The 25733-nt window shown below is 36.3% G+C and overlaps 1 protein-coding gene across 8 annotated transcripts in view; it reads left to right on the plus strand.

Moving 5' to 3' along the window:
• The window catches only part of CADPS2 (calcium dependent secretion activator 2), a 319877-nt gene that overhangs the window by 248188 nt on the left and 45956 nt on the right, over window positions 1-25733 (plus strand). For 4 of the 8 annotated variants that reach the window (XM_075743016.1, XM_075743026.1, XM_075743034.1 and 1 more), the window contains 4 exons: window positions 2938-3041; window positions 6706-6862; window positions 15728-15869; window positions 23996-24151. In XM_075743016.1, coding sequence (XP_075599131.1) covers window positions 2938-3041; window positions 6706-6862; window positions 15728-15869; window positions 23996-24151 — 559 coding nt within the window. Of the gene's footprint in view, window positions 1-2937; window positions 3042-6705; window positions 6863-15727; window positions 15870-15998; window positions 16119-23995; window positions 24152-25733 lie in introns of all 8 variants that reach the window. The other 4 variants (XM_075742996.1, XM_075743000.1, XM_075743006.1 and 1 more) reach the window with 2 other exon arrangements.

The following is a 25733-nucleotide window of genomic DNA, read 5'->3' on the forward strand; positions in this document are numbered from 1 at the left end:
ATCACCTCAAAAGGAAATGTACAGGTTTTGTCCTCTTTTTCCTCCTAAACACAGTAATCCTATTGGAAAAAACTATTCCTGAACATTAGTCCCCAATGACTGAAATCCTTGCAATGTCTGGGTTAAATAATTTATCATGACTATTTATTTTTATGCCAGCATCGTTCCTGATCATAAGCAGGTCTTCTCCTTCCCAACTTGTTCCACATTGCCTGTGTGGGAACACTTCTGAGCCCCTCTTTCATCCTTCATTTCATTAGGCTTATTATGCCTTACAAAAAAAAAAAAAAAAAAAACCCAAATAAATAAGTGCATACACACACACACACAAAAAAAAAAATCAGACACTCCATTTCTGATCAAAATTCATCACTCCAGCACAGATGACCAGAACTGCATTTCCTCAGTGCCTTGCTCAATGGAATTAATACTTCCCTGAGACCATGTTTCTCTTCATCATGATCTCATCACAGTGGTAGTTCAAGATAATCTCACAGTTAGCTAGTTAATCTATGGTCTTTCTCCTGCTTTCCCTACTGATAATGATGTCTGTTCAATAGCCGTTTGTAGGCTATCTTGAGCTTATTCCAGGTGTGGAATAAGTGAACTTACTCCAATGCAAAAATGCAAGATCAGATTCAATATAATTATTGGAATTACTTTCTTACTAATTTAGAGAAGCCCTTCTAGGATATAATTTTTTAATAGTTTACAGCTTATTTAGTTTCATTGGGAATGAATGCAATTATGAATGCAATTATTTTGTTTACTTGGTTAGTGGTAAGATCTATGAAGATCAGGCTGAACTTGTAATAAAATGAGTTGTTTATGCTGAAATCAGATGTGGCAGTCATACTCTGTATTAATATCACTTTTTTTTTCCTCAGACTCATTAACATCAGTGATACTGGTAGTGATGTATCAGCTGTATGAAAAGTACTTGCTGTATCTTCAGGGAGGGGAGGACACTGACCATTAGAGGAAACAGCAGTTTCAGGACAGGATAAGCGTAGAAAGTCTGAATCCAGTAGTAGTCTTTATACTATAACCTAAATAATAGGGGGTGGATCATTCCTTTCTAATCTCACCTGACATAATACATTAGTATAGTTGTGGTTATATTCATATAATTGTCTTACAGTATCAAATTTGCAAATTCAGAACAGTATTAATAACTGTGATCTTGACATTGTGAATGTAGTTTTGTGTCCTGGTGTGTGTTTTGTGTTTGGTCCATGTTCATGCAATATCCCTTTCTTGAGTTAGATTGTGGGTTTAGAAATCGTATTATTTCAACATGTCTGCTTATGTGGTCTATTTTAATAAGATTTGGGAAAAAAAGAAAAAAAAAAAGATGTTTCAGGAATTAATTTGCCTGCTTTGTTTTTTGCATGAAAACAACATGGTTTTGTAGTCACCTTTAAGTAGATGTTTTTTGGAGCTTCTAATGTAGTGTTTCTTCAAAAATTGCATTAAAGGTATATATTTCATCAAGGTACTGTGCATCCGTGTGTTAGTACTGAAGAACTGGACAAGGTCACCTGCCTTTAAGATGTCTGAAAAGTTGTTTTGACTTGCCAGAAATGTTAACTGTTAAAAATATTTAGTGCATGCAGTTTGGTATTCTTACTGACACCAAGGAGAGTATGTTAGTTTTTTAATTAATCTGCTAATGTTCTATGTCATGATGAATGCATAAAGTGGGAAAGAAATGCCAGCAGAATTTTCTGCATATGAAGGTGTGTATTCATGTGATTTGCTATTCATGTGATCTATGAGCATGCACAGAAAATGAGAAAATAAGATTCCTGAGACCCTCACTCACCTTATGTTACCACCTTCATAAGCCCTCTGCAAACCTGGTTAATGTGACCATCCTTTACTTATGATTATATTTTACAACATCATTTCCATCCCATGGTTTACGCTTAGGAACAAGAGTTTTGGTAACTAAACAAGCTCAGGTAGCTAGTACTGAACTTTTATTCCTAATGATAAAAATTATGTAGCTGGACAAATTACTTTCACTGATTACAATATGATTGTAAAAAATTGCAATTCGTCTCTTCCCTTATCTCCCATGACTCTTCCTGGGATCTAGTCCTATGATTTGTTTTTAATTGAAAACTAAACTGAGTTTAATTGCCCTGTAAGAATTTTAGTTACATTTGTTTAATCTTTGTTGTTCACTTTCTTTTTGAAGTCAACTCTGTAGAATGAGTAATCCTCACGTCATTTGTGACTTTTGCATTTGTCCTTTTTTTATGTGGATTTTTTTGTTTCAATTTTGTTATAACATCTTTATTTCATAGTGCTACTTTTCACTATGGTACCTAAAAGAATGCAGATTCACTCTTACTGCTGAACAGCAGGTAGAAAATCAGTTGTTTGACTAATTAGTTATTAGAAAATAGTTATTTGAATAATTATTGTGGTTTGTACTTTTCTTACTTTTAAATACGCCTAAAATGTAGTGTCTTATTTAGATGAAACATTTGGAATTTTTGACTACTGCAAAATGCACAAATCTTACTGATGACAGTGAGTCATCTAGCAAGAACAGCATCACAATACAATAACAAAAGAGGTTTCTACTGCCTACTGTCTTTGTGTGTCTGACCTTGAAGAGAATTAGAACTTGCTTGTTGCAGAAGTTGAGCATCTAATACAATAATATACCTCTTAGTTTTTGCATATTAAATCAGATAATGTTTATAAAGATCAGTGATTCTTTTGTGAATTAAATATTTTCTCTTTCTGGTGATCTGGACATTCAGCTGCTTTTACTTGCATTAGATGATTAACATGTGAAATTGCTTATACTTAGAAATGTTGTAACTTTACACCATTCGCATTCCTTTCTGACATCGTTTTCTCTTACTGTTGAATCTTACTTGTAACTAAAGCAATTTTGGTTTGCATTTTATATTTATATAGAGACCATGAACCAAGCAACACCTGCTAGAAAACTGGAAGAGGTTCTTCACCTTGCAGAACTCTGTATCGAAGTATTGCAGCAAAATGAAGAACATCATTCAGAGGTAAGGCCATAACTGCATTTGCTGTAGAGAATGGTTTGTTCTGAGATTTTTTCCCCCCTGATGCGAAGCAATTCTGTCAAGAAACATTTTAGCTTTATTTTCTGACATATGTTTAAGGCAGTTCACATTTACAGAGGAATAAGAGACTTGAAGCTTATGAAAAGTGAAGTGAAATAAAACTCTACTTGAATTCGCTTCAATGAACTGTAGGTTTAGAAATGAAAATTAAAGAGCATAAAATAGAGAAAGCATCTTTGTGCTGGAGGTGGTGAAATGGTACGGAAAACATTCTGTATACAGTTGTTCCTTCCAACTTTTCACCTCTCATTCAAAATAGAAAGAAAATATAACTGAATGCTAGTTTTCATCATGCTGTATTTTGATTTTAACGTAAAAATAATGACGGGTATAATAATCACATTCACATTGCTCTTCTGTTGATTGGAAAAGTACTGTTTTTACACTTGTGCTTTTTAAAATGTCATTATAAGGGTGAAAAAATAAAATACACCAATTTCATGCTTCTTACTCTCAAGTCTTTTGCTTCATGATACAGAAACCATAATATTTACAATATTTAGAATTATAGCACCTTTTATATCAAGGAATTACAAAAATAAACTTGACCAGGTACACACAATTGTATATATTATTAATATTTAATTAATAAATACAGTTTTCTAAGGTTCAGGAAATCATTTTTAAAATGTTCTCAAAAAACTTGATAAATATTTTTTGGGAAAATATGCAAAGGGATGAACATGATTTAGTATATATGGTTTTTAATATGATCATTCAAAACATCTGGTTTTATATCACACTATGGAATCTAGTTTTCAGCTTACATCTGTCATGTGTGAACTTGTTATAGATGTTTTATCTTATACTGAAGAAACAGCTGTTTCGATGATTTGAAACTAATTCCCTGGAGGTCCTGTTCTACACTACTATTGCCACTGTGTTACTCTGTAATGATTACTTAATAAAATGTATATATTGTTGTCTTTGTCTTTTGAGGACCTGCATTACTGTAAGGATATTAGACTTCTGTGGGAAAGAACACAGAAGAAACAGATCAAATGATACATGTATGATTAAGCATCTCTGTGCAAAGATTACTTTCCGTACTACTTATTTGCAGTCAGTGATGTGTTATTTCTCAGAATGGTAAATATATTGCATGTGCCTTCAGAAAAATCAATTCAGCAAAAGTTTTCAATCTTATCTGAGACAGCTTGAAAAGAATAAAGATAATTTTAAGATTATTTTCCTCTTCATTCATGTAATAAATGTTCAATTTTACTGAAATTTATAGAGCATGCAGAATTTCAATATTAAAATATATCTGAGGACAAGATCACAAAATTATACATTCCCTGTTAAAAAAAATGAAGCTTAAGTACGGTGACTTCACATCATAATGTTAAGTAAATGTTCAGTGTTTGATGGTGCAGTTGATGAAAAGGATCAATAATCTCTAAATTAGTACATCACATTTTTTGATACTAGATTTTTTTTTTTTTTTTTAATTCATAACGCTTCCAAATTTCTGGAATTCCCAAAGGGAAGAGAGGTATGTGATTCCTGATGAACTAAGCGTTATTTTTCACAGTTTATAGCATGGAACTGTGTACTGAATGTGTAGCATAAATTGTTCTGATGATTTCTGGTGTTGTCTTGCCACATTTGTGTGTCTTTCTGGAATCTAAGAACTTCAGTCTTCCTTTAATCTGGTCAATGTTTTTGTTCTCTCAGAATGCGTGTCACCAATTGCTAATTGCCTTTAGCCTTTTTTCAAATTTTCCATAGTGACTGAACATCTATCTTAGCTGTAGCATTTCTTTTCCTATTCTTCTTCCTTGCTGCCTAAGCAATGATGGGTAGTTCTTGAGAGGGTCAGAAGAATTTCTTTCTGGGTTCAAAGTGTCATTTGCAAAGGGGAAAAAGATGGAAAGAAAATGTACTGGGTTTCTGGTTTTGGTTTTGCTTGTTTTGAGTTTTTGGCAATGTTTTCTGAAAAGAGTTTCACTTGCCTAGAAGGGACACCTGGCAATGCCTGTATACATTTGGTTTCCTCTTTCTTTATTTCTTTGCATTTAGTTATTTTCTAAGGTAAGGAGTCTGTTCCTTTAATAAGCTCCTATTTAAACAGAATTTATTAATGAGAAACTTCTTCCAGTTTGAGGAAGAAGACTCCATTCCAAACTCTTGCCAAAATTTTTGAAACCTCATCTGTCCTTTTCACTGTGGTGCCCATCAACATCCTTCTATCCTGACACTGCAACACACAAAGTACTTACCAGTAATAGCAGAGGATGCTTAGCGTTTCTTTAAAACCTCTTGCCAATTCATCTTTTCTCTATTTGCCCCACATCAAAAAAAATTACAGGCAGTCATCAGAAAGTGCAGGATGCAAAAAAATATTTGTACACCACTCTTCAGAAGTTGTGTTTTATTTGATGCCTTTCAGGCCTAGGTACATAATTCTATATTACCTAGGATCTGTGTTTCATAATTCTATATTACCTAGGATCTGCAAGTGAGGATTTCTCTGACTTTATTTGAAGTTGTGGGAACTCAGCACTTGTATAGATCAAGCTACATATGTCCCATGCCGGTAACTCAAAAATATTCAAAATGAGATACTCAAAATGAGGGGCTTAAGTTTGAAAGAATTTTCTTATCTAGTATGTATAGGTATTTCTGACTGTCAGATATTTTTGTTAACTCTGAGCAAAACCCTCTCAGCGGTGTGTGATAATCATCCTGTTTCAGAAGCTCACTTCACCTTCAACTCCAGGATCATACAGCTCCCTCTGATCCAATACTCAGCTTCAATACTGACCTTTCAAGGCCTAGATTTAAGTGACAGTAAAAAGGTACAAGAGTTATACAAGAGTTATATTAGAAGCAGTCTCTAATGTAGAGCTGGCTTTACTTGCTGAAACACTACTTTTCATAGATCTCTTCTTTTAAGCTAGGTTTACCTAAGAATCTGAATTTTTACCAAAGAAAACTGTGTATTCCAACATGTTGTTAAATTACTGAAAATTAATATAGACATTAGTGAATTTCTAAAGATGTATTTATAGCATTTGTGGAAGGAAAACTGGATGCCTTCCTCAGGAGAAGCTGGCATCGTTAAGGGAAAAATAGGAATTAAAATGTGGTCTGTATCTATTAAAAAAACCCCTTAGACTTCAAGGAAGAAAATGTCACACTAAAACCATCCCTTCTGATTAAGAAATGACTGCAAAATGTATTCACAAGAAGTTATTTGAAAAATAATTTAATCTGATTACTTACAGCCTTAGAATTGATGAAATCAAAAGAAGCGTATACAGTAATTTTTCAAGGATGAGGCCTTCATTGTTTTCTTTGCTCTCTGGCAAAAAAAGAGTTGCAGAGATTTATACTCTTTTTTTTATTTTTTGAGTTACATTTTTGTTCAGATTATATCATCTTTCCCAGCATAATCTATTTGATATCTTACATTTTTGATGCAAGATTTTATAAAATATTTTCACTTTTCACTTTGCCTGTTCATTCTCCCCAAACGAGATAGGACATGAAGTGACATATCCAAATGTATTTTGCAATAGACACAACACATCTCTTTACTTTATGACTCGTGTTTAGTAATTCTATTTTGTCATGTTTGCAGGCGTTCGCTTGGTGGCCAGAATTATTGGCTGAGCATGCAGAGAAGTTTTTGTCTCTGTATTCTGTTGATATGGATTCAGCACTGGAGGCACAGCCGCAGGACTCCTGGGACAGCTTCCCACTTTTCCAGCTGCTGAATAACGCCCTCAGAAATGACAGTAAGATCTTAAGTTTTTTACTTAGTGTGTGCATAAGATTTTTCAATATGTGCACACCTTAGAAATGTGTTTCTAAATAATATAATTCTCAAAATAAAAGTGACAATGCCTGTGTTTATGATATATATCCTGGTGCTCCATTTCTTGGCAGTTGAGAAGTTTTTCTCTCTCCTTGCACCATTTCAGTCTTTATTCTGGCAATCCCTTAATGATTCAGTATTCACAGATTGCTCAGGTTTAAATCAGTGATGTACAAGCAGCATAATATGTATTTGATATTTCATATTTAATCTATACTGCTTGAATAAAATTGTAGTTAATATTCCCTGCTAAGCCTTCATATAAACTATGTTCAGACTAGTTATGTCTACAAAGGTATTGTAGGCGTAGCATGAATGGAGTAAGATACGCACAACAAATCAGAGTGTTACTTTCACTCGGTGTATTGGTGTTTCATTATTTGAGTTGGAGACCAAATTTGAGATAGCCATATTATCTTGCTTTCATTCATCTTTGAAGAGATATTTATATATATATATATATATATATATATATGAATTAGTTAAGTGATGTCCTAGGCATGTTTTGTGTGAAAGTGATTTCAGTAATGGAATTAAGAAAATAACCAATGAAACCAGAGAAAATGGATTAGGTGTTAATTTAAAAACACTGAATTGCACCTAACATTTTAAGGCATTATAAAGAAAAAAATGTATTTGTGCCATATTTTATATGTTTACTCATACTCTATTTTTAAAAATGAGAAAATGACCTGGTTTTTTAAAAATTATTGTGGAGATCCAAATTATATTTTTATTATATGATTCAAGTTACTCCAGAGTTTGATTTTTTTATTATAAAGACAAGAAATCATTTTTAACTCTTCCTGGAAAATGAGTTTGATTTCTGTGGAACTTTAGTAGCTTTTAAGAATTTTAGCTCCGTGTATGGAAACTGCTTGACTGAAAGAATGGAAAATAGTATTCAAGAGCTTTTCTCCAAGGTTACACATATTGCAACCTATATTATTTATCATTGTATTATTTTTAACCTTAGCTGCCAAGTGTTTTTGAAATATATAAGTTGTCTCAGTATAGTACCTCTGGGCCACAGCACCATATCATGAAATAGAGCAACTGGCAAATGTACAATTCAAATGTGCGATTCAGTGTAACACAATGGATGATGAACTTCATGGAGGGAAAGGGGCAAATGGACAGGGCCACTGAAGCAAAGTTGAATCTTAAACAGGATTGTTGAAAGTTACTGTTATTGCACCATGCTGGATGTGGTCTAGGACAGAGCGAATGAACATTAACATCCAGTCTTAGAGGTCTCTTTTCATGAATTAGGTTTCCATATCCTGACATTTAGCAATACATGAAATGCTGTATCCCTGATGATTTCTTTCTTCACGTGTTGTCTTAGTGAAAGAAAATGTATCTCCTAGTGTTTTCCTTAGGGGTTTTTTAAGATATTCATGAATTTTTTGTCTGGATCTTTTGTTGGACAAAAGTGCAACTACAGAAATGTATTAAAATTGCCATGCTAATGGTAATTCAAGCTCAATTTAGAAGGCTACTCAGAAGGGTGTAGGAATTATTCAGTCTTGGTGCAGACCTCGTAAGAGTTAGACTCTTGCAAGGTGGATTCTGCATTACTTTAAGTGCGTGTCTGATCATCTAAAATCCAGATTAAAAATCTGAAGCCTATATTCAAGTGTCTTTCTTACCATTTTACATTTTCAGTTTAGGAAACACATGTCTAGTTGCGATGTTATCTGCACTTAAAACAGTTATTTGGTTTCTGAAAGCTGTGGAGGTGTTTTACAGTAGTCTTACACAAAGTATTTGTGTCACCACTTTTAACTACATTAGTGTGTGATTTGCGTTCCTTTGTGCTTTGGTTCCAACTTGAGAGAAGCGATAGAAACAAACAAGGGTTGTCCTCACGTGCAGAGAGGTTTCTGGTAGGCTACTGATTTTTCTTTCCTTAAAAGATTAAATGGATAATAATGCTAAATGATTATAACAGCCTTAGGAAAGACATCTTATGAAAACTTCCATGTCAAAGCAATTATTAGAAAGATTGTGAAACCTTAACTGAAGGATACAAAACGACTGCTGTATGAAATGTCACACCTGTATACCAATTTCAGTAATTCCCTAATGGTAATAGATATAGTAAATGACAGTTTCTGGCAAGTGAAAGCCATCTGGAAAATTATACACTTTTTTTTTTCCCAGAACTGTTGGAAAGCAACCGTGGAAATTAGTCACCTTGTAATCGGTGGATATGTTAGCGAGTGGCAAGTGACCATTCTTCCAAGAACTGATTCCCAAGTGGAACATACCTCAGTGCTTATTCTATAATTAACAGCCTTTTCACCTTGCAAGTGCATTAAAGCCATTAGAAAGAGCTCCCCATGCTTATATAATCAATTTTACAGTGTTCCAAAATGAAATAAATAATTCTGGCTTTACCCTAAGTGAAAACCTTTTCCTGAAAACGATCACCTGCATAAAGATAGATTTAGGGAAAAAAAAAATCTAAAAAGGGAAAAACTGGAATGTGGTCTCATGAGGATAAAAAGGCTAGTGTTAATAATTAACAAGGAGAGTGAAGTGGAGTAAATTAGCCATAATAGAGCCCACAGTGACTGGCAAAGTCACCTCTCATTATCAAAAAACTCATTAGGAAATGAAGAGGTGGAAATCCCACTGGGTTATTCTCACTCTTCGGCTATATCAGAGATTACTTTTCAGATTTCTTTCAAATGAAGAACTGTTAGGTCACCATATTGCATATTAGGTTAATCTTCAGTGAAATTTGGAGGACTGACACCTGCGTGTTATTCTATCTCAAGAGCTTTAAATGAGCTCTAAATCTTCGATGCAGGAGTCAGTTTTCATGTAAACCTGACATGAGCGAACTCCTAACAATAAAGAAACAATCTAACATTTACAGCATTAAAAAAACTTACATGTAAGACTATTTTTATAGCTATGGCACTGAAATATAACATTATAAAGACTGTGACATAATGCAAATGCATAGTCTTTGCTATTCAAATAATATCAACTATGTTATTTTACATAGTTTGCAAAACATTGTACAAGATTCAAGCCGGATACTTCAAAGCCAATATTCATTTAACAATGAGAAGAAAAAATGCAATTTCCAATACAGCATATAACTTTCCATGAAGTAAAAGCAGGGAGGAAGAGGGACTCCTGACTGAAGCTTCACATTTCTATTATGAAGGACTCCATTTTGAGTCACTTTAAGCTTCACCATTTTTTTCTGACCTTATTCCACAACAATTAAGAGTTCATCGTTGAGTTTATCAGTGATTGCTTTCCTGTTAAGTCTAACTGAAGAACTACTTAAAAAATGGATAGAGTATGATCTTCCTATAAAATATTTCAGCTTTTCTGACAAGAGCTAACAAATAACAAAAAGTTATTTAAAAAATGACATTTACTGTGGAGATGAGTCATAGATTGTAGATAAATTTGTTGTGATTTCTCAAAATGTAAAGGTTTGAAAAAAATATTGTAGCTGCTTTTATAGTATCCATTTTAATGATCTCCAAAGTTTCTATTATTCATACACACTTATGCCTGACTGTAAAGCTTTGCAGATTGAACAGTGATAGCAGTACCCAATATCTCTCTATGACAGTGAAATTATTTTTTTTCCAGAATTGAATATTCGTAGAGGGAAGGACATGGTTGTCCCAGGATTGTGTCTTATTTTCTGTAATGACCACATTAATTTTTGTTCACAGAGCCTATAAATTACGTTATGAAGGGGCTTGCTCTAGAGGGCAATTTACTTTCTGTAGTTGTTTAATTATTCAGATTAATCAAGTTTTTAGTGCCTCAACACAGACATGTATTAATACCTCTTTGTTTAAGATGGTGTCAGAGATATCTTTTAGTGGCATATGCCTAGTTACATGAAATGTCTATATATTTGGCTTATTTTAGAGGTTTTTCAATTGTATATTCAATATTCTGCTCCTTTCCTTGCCAAGTTTTCTTTCCTAGTGTCACTGACACTATGTACTGTGCTGTTGCTTTGCATTATTGCATTACTACATTGCCACGAATCAGTCAAAAAAAGGAGCATTATAAAGTTAACTCATAATCTTCATTTTCCATCAAGTATTACTCAGTGAAATGTTTGTGTACCTGCTCTAACTCAGCCATGGTACATCTGTAGACAGTCTGATGAAGCTAATTTAGAAAAACCAGCACGTTGAGTGTTAACCTCTTGAAACCCATTGCCTTTATCATGGCTATTGATTTCAAACAGGAATTCTCTGATATGTTTTCCCGCTATTGCTTTTGCTAGTAGCAGAGTTACAACCACCACCAATGACAGCGTCACCTTCCTGCTCTGTTACAGCCTGGGTACCACTTTTGTACTAGAATTAATGTATAACATCATAGCCCCTATCTTAAACTACAGGGTGGAGATAGATAGAAAACAATTTACATTTAAGGTAATCAGGGCAAACTTTACACCCACACCGACACCTCTCATCAAACCTTACACTTCTCATTAATTGTCGGGGGAAACTTAGATCAGGGACTCACGACTTTTGCTCCATCCCATTAGGAGCTGCTTTGAAATCATAACCTGCCTTCAGATAAGAGCTACATGTTTTGGTTACTGATACTGAGAGCTAACTCAAGCTGCATTAGTGCTTACCGGAATATCCAATAACCTTTTTGGCTGAATGGGAGTTTTAGGCACAAGAAAATTGTGCAATAAGCTGTTCATGTCACTCTGTCTTGTACAGATTAAATAAATTTTCGGCTTGCTTCCACATAGTATATCTCTAAAATTCACTTTTAAAGTATGTCTTGTGTGTAAAAATACACAATAATTTGTATATAGGCTGAAACACTTGCAATTTTCACCACAGTTTAAGTAACTGATTAATAAATATTCTGTGGAGGCAGAATGTAATATAAACAGGAAATGAATGGAAATATAAACTTTCTTTTTATAGATTATTGGGTGATTTTCAACTGCTACAGATAGAGTATGGAGCCCCAAGGAAATTTCCTTCTTGAAATTTACTGAGTTTAGTTTGGATTTAAAAATATGCCAGAAAATCCAAGTGGTGCCTTCCCAAGAATCCTATGGAGACCAGGATAATTACAGAATGTCTGCCAAAGTGCTAGTTTTGTCAGTGGAAAAGAGACTCCTGTTAACCTGTGTAATTCTTCCTTTCCTTTGATTCTGCAGAACTCTTGAGGACAGTGTAACATGCTGACTCCAGGATAACTCCTAAGCTGTGCCTGCATAAGTAAAAGCAAAACAAGCCACATATCTTCTGTTGTACACATGCACAGTAGATTCTTCTCCTACTATTAGAGGAGAAACCTCATTCCAGTGCTGCGTTATTAGACCGTACTTTTTGTCCCTGGTCTTTTCTTGTCATATTTCAATATATTTCAGCTACCTAATATGTAAAAATTGAATAACTTTCATCTTCAACTTCAGTATTGGAAGAATTTTTCGTTTGGGGATCTTTTTCTGATCCTGTAATCCATTTTCCATTAATATTGTCTATGCATTAGCTTGCCTTGGCATAGGCTTTCATTTTGGTTTTGTTTGTGTGAATATGAGATGGCTCATATGAAGAGGGTGTGGGGTGTCTATATTGACAAGACAATGGAGAATTAAGCTACATAGCTTTGAAGACAAGTGGTAATTGAGGGGTTTGAAGTGTGGCATTTCCTCAAGGATCTCTTGTTTCCCATCTGCTTTGATGCACAGGTGGTACCTTTTGGCAAGATCAATTCTAATCCTAGGGTAGAGTGCCATGAGTCTGCTGATGATACTCAGCTATATCACTTACCCCTGCGCTCTGAGTTCTTTCCCTGCCCTGCAGTAATCCTTGACGGAGATCTCCAGATGGGTAAATCAGAGGTGCCATGTCCTCAGCCCTGGGAAAACAGAATGCTCACGGAGTTGTTGATCTGAGACAACACTCTTGTGTGTGTGCCCACGTACAGAGGGATGTCTGTGGAGGTGCAGTCATATTAAGAGTCTTGGCATCATTTTGGAAAGTTTCACTTCCCTGCGAAGACTGGTGTCAGGATGTTAGGAAAATGATTCAGCTTTTTAAGTTCAACAGCTTTTATTGCCTGTGACTTTAAATTTCATTCTGACTTTGGAATAACAAGAGTCGCCCTCCTGCCCATGAGGCTTTATTACTGTAATTCCCAGAGTAGGGCTTGTAGCAGAGCATTTCTGTGGTGTGCTCAGAAAACAGTAAACTACAAGCTCAACCCTTCAGTAACTGTGATTGCCTGATTAATGCCACTCCTGCACTGATTTGCAATAAAGCGGCAATATTGACTTAATTGACACAGTTGTAATCTTGTTGTTGTTTTTAAGCTCAAAGTTGCCTTGAAAAATCAGCCTAATATGCAGCTTGATACCAGCCACCTTTTTTTTCTCAAAGGCAATGTTCATTGGCTGTTTACTGTGAAACCTTTGTGTTAATATCCAAATCCTTCTGAGTTGTTATTATTGCCGGTCACAGATGCTGCAGGTTTAAGATATATAAATATAGAAAAAAGAACACTGTTTTGAGTGCCTGATACACAAATAATTATGCCAGAACTAGCTAGTTAACAAGTAGCTCTATGAGCAGTGTAAATAATGGAGCATGTTTGTAATGGACTCACAGGTGCTCTCAAGGGTGGATTCTCAAGTGTTTAATAAGAGTTGAGCCTATGCCGCTGCCTTTTTCTCAGTGGAAACCCTGATAATCTCTGCCTGCTACCTAGCTGCCTGTTTTCATGAAACTTCATACATCTGATATCGCCACCCCTATGTGTAATATGGTTGAAATTAGCCAAAAGTTTCAAAATTCTTAGCAAGAGAGAGGCAGGTGACCAAAACTAGGGAGAGCTGATCTTGTTAGTATTGTCTCCTTAGGTAAAAGTGATTGATACATAATTTCCCACTACTCTGCAAGGATGTTTTCAAGAAAATAGTTCTTATTTTCAGATCATTGTATTCAAGAAAAAAAGTTAATATTAGTGTCCAGACATTCAGAAACAAAGGTACTTCCTGCAATACAAATAGCAATAACGAACTGAAACTTGATGACACATTTTCCCCACAATCTCCATGTCTCCCAGGTTCAGTTTGTGGTGGACATCATTCAGGAATGGAAGGCAAAGGACTTTCTGGAAGTTACGGAAATTATTTTTATATGTTATACATGGAGTTGTACTAATAGTGCGACAAGAGAGATTGTAACTTTATGAGATGGTTTCCAGGGTTTTGAGCACCATGATCCAGCCTTTTCTTCTTAGGAAGAAGAGGAAACCTCCTCAAAATGTGATTGTGGTACCTACCCAAATAAAATGAGAAGCCTGGATGCAGGAATAGGTGGGAGGAGAAACCCACAAGAGAATTTAAAACAACAGAGTATGGATGGGAGAAAAGTAGGGCTACCAAAATCATGAAAATTTCTCTCTGTGGCTCGGCTTGACTGTATGATTTTCATGTACACATGGAAGTATTCTTATAGGTCCTAATAATAGTGCTGGATTAATGGGTGAACACGGACACATTCAAAACGTGAAACTGAAATACTCCCTTGGTGGGACAGGACATTAGTCCGCTAAGAGAACATTTCAGGAAATACAGGGACAAGCAGTGGTGGTGGCAAATTTATTTTCAGGTATTAAGCATCTTCAGTTTGCATTGTGTGTAGTTTTTCATGTGTCTGTGAAGCAGGTAAGTTTCTACTGCTTATACCTACTTTACTCTTCTTCAGTAATATGCTTCCTGCTTGTAGTATGCTCACCAGCCAACTCCATGTCTTACAAAAACAAGAGAACACCTCTAGGTGTGTTGCATGTTTTCAGCTTTCCTAAGCACTTTAGGCAAATAGTTTTCAGGACTTCCTTTAGTTATAAAACTACAATTGCTGTAAAGTTGGAGCTAATCACACCAGAGAATTAGCAAACTTCCAGAAGGGAAGTGTAGGGTTAACGTTCTTTAAAATTTTGCAAGACAGTTGAGAGGGCAGAGGAGAGGCAAGCTGGGCTGCTGAGGCTGAGTTTCACATGAACACAGACTGGCTGGGAGGTACTTTTGGTTTTGGGGGTCTTGGTGAGGTTTGTGCACATGTCAAGATGGGAGAAACTGGGATTCTGGTGTTGAGTTCTGGTCTTTGAGATTTTTAAAGGCGTAGGCATACCAAGACATGTTTTCTATTCAAGAGCTCATTGAATGTTCTGTATAGCTGTAGACAGTGATTCAGGACTTTGCCAGTTCCCGAGGACACAGAGCAGATGGGTAAACTGTTCTTATTCCCCCAAACACTCATATGTCACATATTGCCTTTTTCCATTAAGCAGTCTGGAGGAAATGCTGTATACCTCTGTATTTTTGTACGTAGCCTAGTGAGGAACGTTTTACTGTAACCTTTGTTCTTCTTAGCATAAGGAGAATAAAAATAATTGAGTAATAGTCAAATACTGTTTGTTTGGTTTGGATTTTTTGTTCTGTCTTGATGTCCAAGTATTGAACAAAATTGCTAAGGCTTAGGTTCAGCAAAATATATTATTAATTTTAAGATGCAGAAGTGTTCTGGTTCAACAAAGAACTTCAGTATGTGTCTAGTTTTAATTAAAATACACTTCAATGTCCTCATAGAGCACTTCATTTATCTTTTTATGAACTGTATTTCCTACACAAGCTGGCTCTTGTTCTTACAATGCTTCTGTGTACTAAAACATTTTAAGAGATAATTTTTCCGATAGCAAAATAAAGTAGGGAAAGGCCTGACATTTTTTATTTGTGTTTTGTTTGTTTTTAAAGCATTTTTGTGCAATGGAAATTTTCACAAGCACTTGCAAGAAATTTTTGTTCCCATGGTCATCCGCTACATCGATCTCATGGAATCATCAATTGCCCAGTCCATTCACAGAGGTCTTGAACAAGAGTCGTGGCAACCTGTCAAGTAAGTGCTTTCTACAAGATCTGAACAAAGCACCTGCCTATAGCTTTCTGTCTAATCAGGTGTTCTCCCCCGTTGTCCTCTAAATATTCTATTTTTTATTGTATTCCTACATTGTTTATTTCTTCACAGGAGCATCACCAACAGTCTTCCTAATGTAGCTCTTCCAAAAGTTCCAAGTTTGCCTCTTAATCTTCCACAAATACCTAGCTTTACTACACCAACCTGGATGACTTCTTTGTATGACTCCACGTGTGTATTCTTCAATAACCTTCTGACTGTATGTCAGCTCTGCATGGCCTTGCTAGTGTTCTGTGCAGCTGTATTTGGATTGCATGGTGTTTATGATCTCTTAGCTGGAAAATATTGTTTCTTGGGAGTGAGCCAAGCATGGACTGTTAGTGAGTTGCGCTTTCTAGTGCATTAAAATGTAGCAGTATTAAACCTGATAACTTACAAAATCAACTTGGCAAAGGTCTGTCATAGTATGAATGGTGTTTAATACCCTAAACAACATAATGACTCTTCTGGATTAATAAGCAGCGAGGAACCTTTTGGATAATTGCTTTTAGATTGTGGGTTTGTAAAGTGAGACAGCCCATCATATTTTTGCATGGGTTTGATTAACTCATTGTATATTGGTTCTGAAAATCATTGATTGCAAATATTGTCATTAAATATCCATGTTACAGGAAAATAGTAAAACATTAATAAGTACCCAGAATAGAAGTACATCCATTTCTTTGTCTGTCTGAAAAAATGTGTTCTTTTTTTTTATAATTTCTCCCCAACACTTCAGTGCTCTTTTCTTTAAAAAAAAACATGGAGCAGACATACCCTGTTCTGTGGGAATATTCCCATAGTTACAGGCTAGATTTCTGTGTGAGGACATATTCATGTACACTAGAGAAAGGCTCAAGAAGAACCTTATTTTAGCTGAAGTTGTATTAGGAAAGGATGAATGTGAAAGACTTCAGAAAACACACATTCAAGATGCAAAGCTTGATAATATGATTTCCAGCCAAGTATTGTCTTCTCAAGTTTTATTGCAGAGTTAAACACTCCTGACAAGCACTCAGATCCATTACTGCAAGACTTCATAGAATACCAGGTTGGAAGGGACCTCAGGGATCACCTGGTCCAACCTTTCTCAGCAAAAACATGGTCTAGACAAGATGTCCCAGCACCCTGTCCAGCCCAATCTGAAAAGTGTCCAATGTTGGGGAATCCACCACTTCCCTGAGGAGATTATTCCAATGGCTGATTGTTCTCATCGTGAACAATTTTCCTCCTAGGTCCAATCAGAATCTCCCCAGGACTAACTTGTACCCATTACCCCTTGTCTTTTCCATGTGACTCCTTGTAAAAAGGGAGTTGATAGTTTGTCCTCTGCCAGACGTCTGGCACTTCTCTGTTGAGTATTATGACTGTTGTTCTGCTGCTAATTCCCCTAAAAGTTGACAAAATTCCTCTTAATCCCTGGCTTTGGTACCTTTTGTGTTTCCTGTAATAATGCTAGGTTTCTCCCAGTGTGCTTATGCAAGTCGTTTCAGCTTTGAATACAAACTAATTGGTCTTCTGCTACTCAAATTCCTTTCTGTTATTTCCATGCTTTCAACGGTTGCTTTTTTTTAAAAAGAATACGTTTTAGAGTTAAGAGTTGTTACAATCTTAGATGAGGTCTTCTTGCAGTCTGTATTCTAGCAGCTCCATCCAGTAAAAATAATTTGTACATATTAAAATTAATGTATTTTGAATATTGAATTTATAATCAATATATAATAAATATGGATTCTGGTTGGAGGATTATCCTGATAGATCTTTCCCAAATGAAGGTTTTGGCGTAGCAATAAATTCCTAAACTGTATTGTCAAAAAATGTGTGAATATAGTGAAATTCAGCCATCGGCTCATCCCCGCTGCACATCTGGTATTAAGTTTCACAGTTCTGTATGGCAAAGTATGCACAACATCCTAAACTAATCGGTGAGGTTTTCAAAGCATTCGGTGAACACTGAAGTTGACGTGTGCTGTAAGCGCTTGCCAGCAGTAGCTGTCGCTCTACTGCTTCTCAAGAGAAGTGGAGACAAACGGTGTCCCCACTGCGGTATGGCCGTTGTAAGGTCATCATCCACTTTCAGCCACCCCACAAAGCATTCGAGAAGAGGTCTGCCAAGGTGCTGGCTCCATTGTAGGCACCTCTTCACATTCTTTTTTCCTAAATGTAGAGCTTTGAAGTCGTATTTTATAAAATGTGCATAAATTAACATTCAAGATTGTAGGTGTATTAAGTTACCTTCGTAATACTGTGGAATTCAGGTAGTGTTTTAAGAATCAGCCTACCTACGTCCTGCTGAAGAACCAAGTAACTTCTCAGAATGGCCATGTATTGTATTTGGATCAAAAAATAAAAGTGAAGGCACTGCAACCCAGTTATTCCTCCTCCCAAGCTAATGAGTTTTGTCTTTCCTGCTGGTTATGGCATCTCAGCTTCCAGCAGAGGAAATGGTTTACTTTCAATGTTACGTGAAAGAAAGGAGGAGGGTTTTACTTCCCCCATTCTTCCCATCCCATCCTTTTCAGGAAGAACAAAGCTTCCTCTTTCTAGTTTAATTCTCCAATGGGGAGTAACTAAATACCGAGGTTCCAATACCTGATAAGCAAAACCCAGTGTTTCCTGTTGGTTTTCCCTTTCAATGTGATGAACACCCGCCTTAAATGGACTAGAGTGGCATATTGTGTTGTACGTAGAGTCAGCGGAGGTACCTAAATTCAGGAGATCGGGTCCTGCTGTCATGGCAGGTGGCTCCTTCTCTCCACTGACTCCCCCAAGTCTTTCTCTCCCAGTTCACTGTGTTCCCTTCTCCTGGCTGCACAGCTGATGCTTTGGCAAGAAGATGACTGTGTATATCACTAAGTTGTGCTGGACTTCTCTCTTTCTCTTTGAAAGTGGTGATTTTGGCCAATTAATCATTATCAATTTGAATTACACAATGAAGAATCTACAGGCAAAAAGGATAAGAAAAAGCAGTCTGTGAGCCAACTGAGTTATAGTTAAATGTTTACCGAGACTGCCAAGTCCTGTGTCTATTTTGTCTGCAATAGGAAGAGATTTCATATTCTCCGGACTTTACTAATGTTCATGTTCATGCTCTTATGTTCATATTTAAGTCCATTCATATTCAACGGAGCTGTTATGTGCCTACCTAAGAACTTTTGTTGAAGAGGTGAAAATATATTCACAGTTAGACATTTCTTTGTGTACTTTATTGATGAAAATAGATTTCCCCCTCTTTCACTTAAAAGTTGCTGCAATTCTTTTGAACATTACTAGAGAAGATTGTTTATATTTTTAATTAACTATTGCTTTTTTCTTTTTTTTTTCCTTGATCACATGTTTTGGAGCAGTAAATGTATGCTGCTTATAACAGCACTTAGGAAGATCATTACCTCATTTTCAGTTGTTTTGGCTTAACCTTTTATTGGGCATTGGAAAGGGAGATATGAAAAGGAGAAAGTGTTATGAGTAGTAGTCTGTTTTTCTTGATTGGTCTCAGGAGAGGACAACTCAGAGGACACCTTGGCTAGACGTGCAGAGCACTGTGGATTACTGTTCCATTTGGCTGAAGACAACATGCTTAAAGACCAAAAAAGTTTGAATATTCTGTAAAAGCTTCTAATCAGCCAGAATGAGGGCGAGTTTCCTTACTTATTCATTAATTCAAATGTACTTTAAATTGCATTTTTGTTCTATTTTATATTTTAAATTTCATTCCTCTACCTCTTCGGGACGTGGCTTTTAAGTGAGATTTGTGGGTGATTTTAATTGTTTATCTAAAGTGGTAGGAGGCCATGGTCTGTGTTTTTAAGGATAGGTGTTTAAAAGTATAGCCATAGGACTGATGGAATAGTGAAATTTAGCTGATCTACTTTCTGTGTAATAAGGAGTTTTTAAAAAGTGAGTTCCTATTGAGCGTTCTGGAAGACGAGTGTATATTGCCAAATTTCTTTCCTTCCAAAAATACTAACATGCAGGAAGAAAGGAGACTTAAGAAACATGATTTGGTTGCTTGATCCTCAGGTTGCCTCACTCTTGAACTAAGCAAGAGGAACCGTGCGGTAACCCTGTCCCAAATATCTTTGAGGTACCATACACAAGCTGTTACTTGTCAAAGTTCTGCTCCATCCTTCCCCCTCATCTGCTGGTGGAAAACAGAGAGATGGGGCTAAGCGCCATTGAATCTGTAATTATTGAAAATCCTTTTCTGTTGCAGAAATTCTTAGTTGACTTTCTGAGCCCTGACTAAACGTCTGGAGGAAGCATAAAGGAAGTAGAGCTGGAGCTCACAAGCTGGGGGCTCACAAAGGACATAGAGTCGGTCCTCACAAAACACTAATGGGTAGTAACTCAGTAATAACCTTAAAAAAAAAGATAATTGCAGTAATTTACAAAATCACTATCATTGCCTTTGGTAAGTTCTACAAGAATGGAAGCCAGCTGCTTTTGGATCTAGTGGTTCATTGATAATGTCCTTAGATATTTAATACTTCTCCCATATTTTCATATCCCAAACTACCCTGTGGAGTTTCACATCTACGCAAGAAATGATATATTCTACATCTCCTCTGGAGTTGTGTGTGTGCTGATCTTGCAGCCAGTGTGCTTTATTAGTGGACTGTTTGACTAATTGCTGCTGCTTAGGTAGCTGGCAAGCCTAGTGGGAAGCTGCCTCTCTCAGCTGTCGGTGGGTAAGTGAATTACTTAGGAGGCTGGATGCAGCTCTTAAGTTGAATATTTTGCAGGGTCTTGGAGAAACATTACGTCTTGGACTCTTTTTTTTTTTTTTGCTGTGTTCTGTATGACACAAGGCATAAAGCCATAAAATAATTTAGGTTAAAATGGATCTCTGGAGATACCTTGTCCACTCTCCCAGTCATAGTGTGTCCAAATACAAAGTTAAATTTCCATTTCAAAAAATAATTAGAATGGGCATAATGTTTGCCTCTTTTAATCATTAGAAACCTTCTCTTACTGCCATGACTTATTAAAAAGAATGGACAGCTAGATAGTACCTTTGGCACAAAGAAGTAGTGCTGAAAGCTTAAGTTTTGACCAGAAAAACACTGGAGTTTGTGCTTAATTTTAAAAATATAGATAACTATATTGAATATATATATATTTTTTAAGAAAGAGTACCAGCTCAGTTTCCTTGTAGAGCAATTTTATTCCATTCATTAGACTGAGGTAGTTTTACCATACATGTTCAAATAAAAACTTTTCGATAGCCAAGAATGTGTCCTGTCCCTTGACCAAAAAAAATGGTTATGTAATTATGGATGTAGATTCAAATGCTTTGGTGATTTGATTTGAATGCAGGAATTCAAAAAACTGAGTTTGGCTCTTCTTCATGTTACATTTTATGGAGTATTAAACTCTGAAGTGACATAACCAGCTCCTAGTAGGGAAAGAAAATCTATAGGCTGTACAATCACTTCAGGGAATTGAGGTACCTGCTGATAATTAATACCATTTCTAATGCTTTTACTGAATAAGGACCAGGAAAAATCCTAAAATCAAAATAAAACAAGTATCTGGTACAAATAGCAGTAACAAGGTGATTGAAATCACAGTTTTCTGCAGCATTTAACAAACAAATTAGACGTTTGTGTCTGAATGTGTGAACTAGGAACAAATAGTTTCTGTTGTAGCACTTTCCTTCCCTATCTTACTAGTATAATATGTTAGCCAAATTTGAATGTCATTGGACAACACTGAATAAAAAATTGAAGAATGGGAGCTTAAAATGATATGAAAAGAGAATGCACAAATTAGTGTTTCTCAGAGAAGGAATTAGTGTGCCATGAACCTGTATCTATTATTACATTTATCATAATTGTGAAACTTTATTTGGTAGTCTAATGAAACCAAATTAAGTGGCTACCAGGGAGTGAACGTGCATAAGCATACACTGATCTTATTGAGAGCACATTAGTCCTCCTGAGTCCTAAAGAATTTCATGTGGAATGCCATTAGGCAAAAAAGAAAAAACTATGGAAGAATAAAAAAATGGTTAAATTGTGTGATCTGGTGATGAAAAATGGTAGTTCTGTTTCTTGAGAAAGTATGGTTTGTTTTCTAGAAAACATGTCCTTACCAACTGTAAAATATATACTGAGATTGTCCCCATTTCTATCACTCTATAATTTGTCATCTTCTTTTATCCCAGCTGTCTCAAAAATGGACTTAGTCATTTTTGAATCAAATAACATGTATAATGTAGCATTTGCAACCTCACTCACTGCCAGTGTACATAATGGATATAATGAAATCTTCAATATTTGCTTATCATATAACTTAAGAAACACTCTAACAGGGTTCTAAACTTTCTGAGAAGTTTTGGTGGTTTGTTATTTCTATTTCTTAATTAAACTTTGTGTTATATAAAAGTGCTCCCTGTTCAGGTCCAACCTGAACAGGTCACGTCCCTATGCAAGTTGTAACCTTAGCACTCCCATGGGCCTTTTTCCTGTTTCTGCTGTTTTCCTTCAGGAGCATGATACAATGTAAAATTAACAATTGCTGTTTAAAATAAATGGGGGAAATAGGCATGATATCGAAAAAGCCTGTCTAAAACTATGGAATATCCTGTCATGCATAGTGAAGATACCAAAACTTGCGTCATTTGAAACCAAAGCTGAAGTCAGGGTCCGTCGCTCAGAGCCAGCCTTTTCCTTAGGCAGGTGCTCCCAGCTTGCCCCCCACTGCCCAGCCATTCTCCTGCCCCGGCGGCACCTTTCAGCACTGAGACGACATTGCAGAGCACAGCGATGGCTCTGAAGTCGTGGTAGCGTAAAGGCAGGGGGGCAAGAGGGCAGTTGGGTGGGTCTGGAAGGTGATGGGGTGCTGTGGGACCGAAGCAGTGCTCCTGCTACATCCGTGCTCCCTCTTCAGAGCCCTGAACATGAGCTGTGCTTTGCTTCACTTCGCCCACTGGCTCGGCTAACCTGGTGTGAACCGGTAGTGCTGCTGCTGTCTGAGGGTGCACTAGGTGGTCAGATATTAGAGGTCCTTTCTATTATTTTCATTTGGTTTTTTAATCTGACTCTGTTCTGAGCACATTCAGCACTCACTGCCTCTTTCCATGAGAGTTGGGATCCCTTAACGCTTTGATAATTATGTTCTTTTGTCATGAGGCAGAAGAAAGAAAATGGCAGTAGTGACGTATTTAAACTATTTGGATCTGAACTGGGACTGTCAGGCTGGGTTGTGGTTGCTCGTGTCACTAACAATCTGGAATGCCATGCTGCATAGTAAAACTGTCCTTAAACGGTAGCCCAAGCATTGCAATACAATGCATCATGAAAATGTAATTAATCCACAATGACAGTGGAAGTGTAACTGTAGTTACTGCTAAGATTAGCCTTAAATTGTATCTTATCACAAGCAAATGTCTTTAAATTTAGCAATCGGTTCGGGGTGGAAGAAGAACTTTAAAACTACGTAGACAATCTGATATGGCATAGAGCCATATTAATCCCCTGTTTTGTTTGTGCACAAATTTCTTCAAATAGTTTCTGTTCTCTTTTTTCCACTGGGACCTGATGTTATTCCCTCAGTTAGAATTAATGAGCATTTATCAAGGGACAATTTGTCTGGGTATCTCTTTTACAATATTACTACTAGCATCCTCATTTCTTTGGCAGGCTTATCTACCAGAGTTATGAAGGCAAGAAAATGTATGTGCAAAGTCTTCACTGTTTTGAAAAGGTCCTTACTAATTAATAATTCCTGTACCCTTTATTTTTCCTGTCTCAATCTGAAATTTGAGCTACTTCATTTTCCATGTTCCCCATCATCCCATCTACCTCTGTAGCCTGTCATATTTCTCAGCTAACAGATGAGAAAACTTTACTTTTTTCACCCTAATAGGAATTATTTTAAATTTTCCATGACCATTTTCACATTCTTGAAATAAGACCAACTGTGCTGTGAGAGACAGTGAAGTGAAGGAGGAAGACGGTGTGATAAGGAAATCTTACTACCTTAGATAATACTGTGGCAACTGGGATAGACATGCATACATTTATCTTCTGTTTCTTGGGGACTTTGTTTTGTTTTGTTTCTTATAGCAATGGCTCAGCTACATCAGAAGATCTTTTCTGGAAACTGGATGCTCTGCAGATGTTTGTTTTTGATCTCCACTGGCCAGAACCAGAATTTGCCCACCATTTAGAGCAGAGACTTAAACTCATGGCCACTGACATGATAGAAGCCTGCGTTAAAAGGTACAGTTGAGATGAACAATTAAAAATTGGGAGAGATTTGAAAATTAACATAGAAACAGCCATACTGGCTTGCAGAGGTACATCTCTACCAAAATTCTGTCGTAGTAATCAGGGCAGCTGTAAAAAGATCATGACTGGTGTGTGTTTCTCGATATCTGGCAATCAGCAATTTGTCAACATCTAGGAAATACCAAGGAGAATTTCCACATATGTTGTGAATAGACCCTTGGAAGTGAATAAAACAAATCTCTCTTCTATTCCATCTTTGTGGCAAATATTAACAAATCTTAGAATTCTGGTCGAAGAAATCCTTTTTCTTTTTGTACATTGCCATTCTCCATTACTCTATTATTCTTTATGTTCAGTTCATAATACTACTTAACTTGCAATTAGTTTAGACTACTCTCCCTAAGAAATATATTGCAAACTGAAGAGTTTACAGCATTTCTGCATTTATACAATAATCAAAAGAAAGCTATCTGTAAGTCATCCAACTGAAACTAAGTTTTATATTGCTAAGCTTTTGGAAATTATAGAAAATATAGTGTTCTCTTTTTATTGAGCTGTATCTTATAATTTTGGGTATATTCTTTTAAATTCAGCATAGGTGGTCTAAAAAGATCTCTGCCATAGCTTTCAGTACATATCATTGAGTTTAGAAGAAATGTCTGAATGTCTAGAAAATTTACAGGGATCTCCTATTAGGTGCTTTGGAAGCCATGATCCCACATATAGGGAAAGCTTAGTCTGTACACATAAAAGTACTGATTATGTTTTTTAAATAAATAGAAGAATGGAGAAAAAATAAAGAAAGTTTGTAGACAATTTAATAGTGTCAGTCAGAAAATATACAACATTGATAAGGAAGACTAGAGAAACAGAGAACCTTTAATGTCCAGTAAGATTAAATCTATGTCCTGCTTTCAGCAGGGATAAAGTTAATTTTCTTCCTAGTGGCTGGTATAGTGCTGTGCTTTGGATTAAGGATGAGAATAATGTTGGTAACACACTGATATTTTAGTTGCTGCCAAGCAGTCAGTGACTTTTCAGCTTCTCACACTGCCCTGCCAACAAGAAGGTGGGGGATGCACAAGAAGCTGGGAGGGGACACAGCCAGGACAGCTGCCCCCAACTGGCCAAAGGGATATTCCATACCATATGACATCATGCTCAGTATATAACTGAGGAGTGGGCCAGGAGGTGGTTCGGCTCAAGAACTAGCTGAGCGTTGGTTTCAGGTGGTGAGCAATTGTGCTGTGCATCACTTGTTTTGTATATCAGTAGTAGTAGTAGTAGTAGTAGTAGTAGTAGTTTTAGTAGTATTATCCTCTTCCTTTTCTGTCCTATTAAACTGTCTTTATCTCAACCCATGAGTTTTACCTTTATTTATTTTCGATTCTCTTCCCACTGAGGCAGGGGAGTGAGCAAACAGCTGTGTGGTTGTTTTAGCTGACTGCCAGATTAAACCACAACAATCTGATAACATAGTATTTTATTATTTTCTGTTAAACGTAGTAGGAACAATAACTTCAGGCTTAGTATATGAGCCTATTACTAGAGCTACAGTGATGGTAAAAAAAGT

The sequence above is a fragment of the Balearica regulorum genome, chromosome 1 (assembly GCF_011004875.1).
Source record: "Balearica regulorum gibbericeps isolate bBalReg1 chromosome 1, bBalReg1.pri, whole genome shotgun sequence".
NCBI classification, from domain to species: Eukaryota; Metazoa; Chordata; class Aves; order Gruiformes; family Gruidae; genus Balearica; species Balearica regulorum.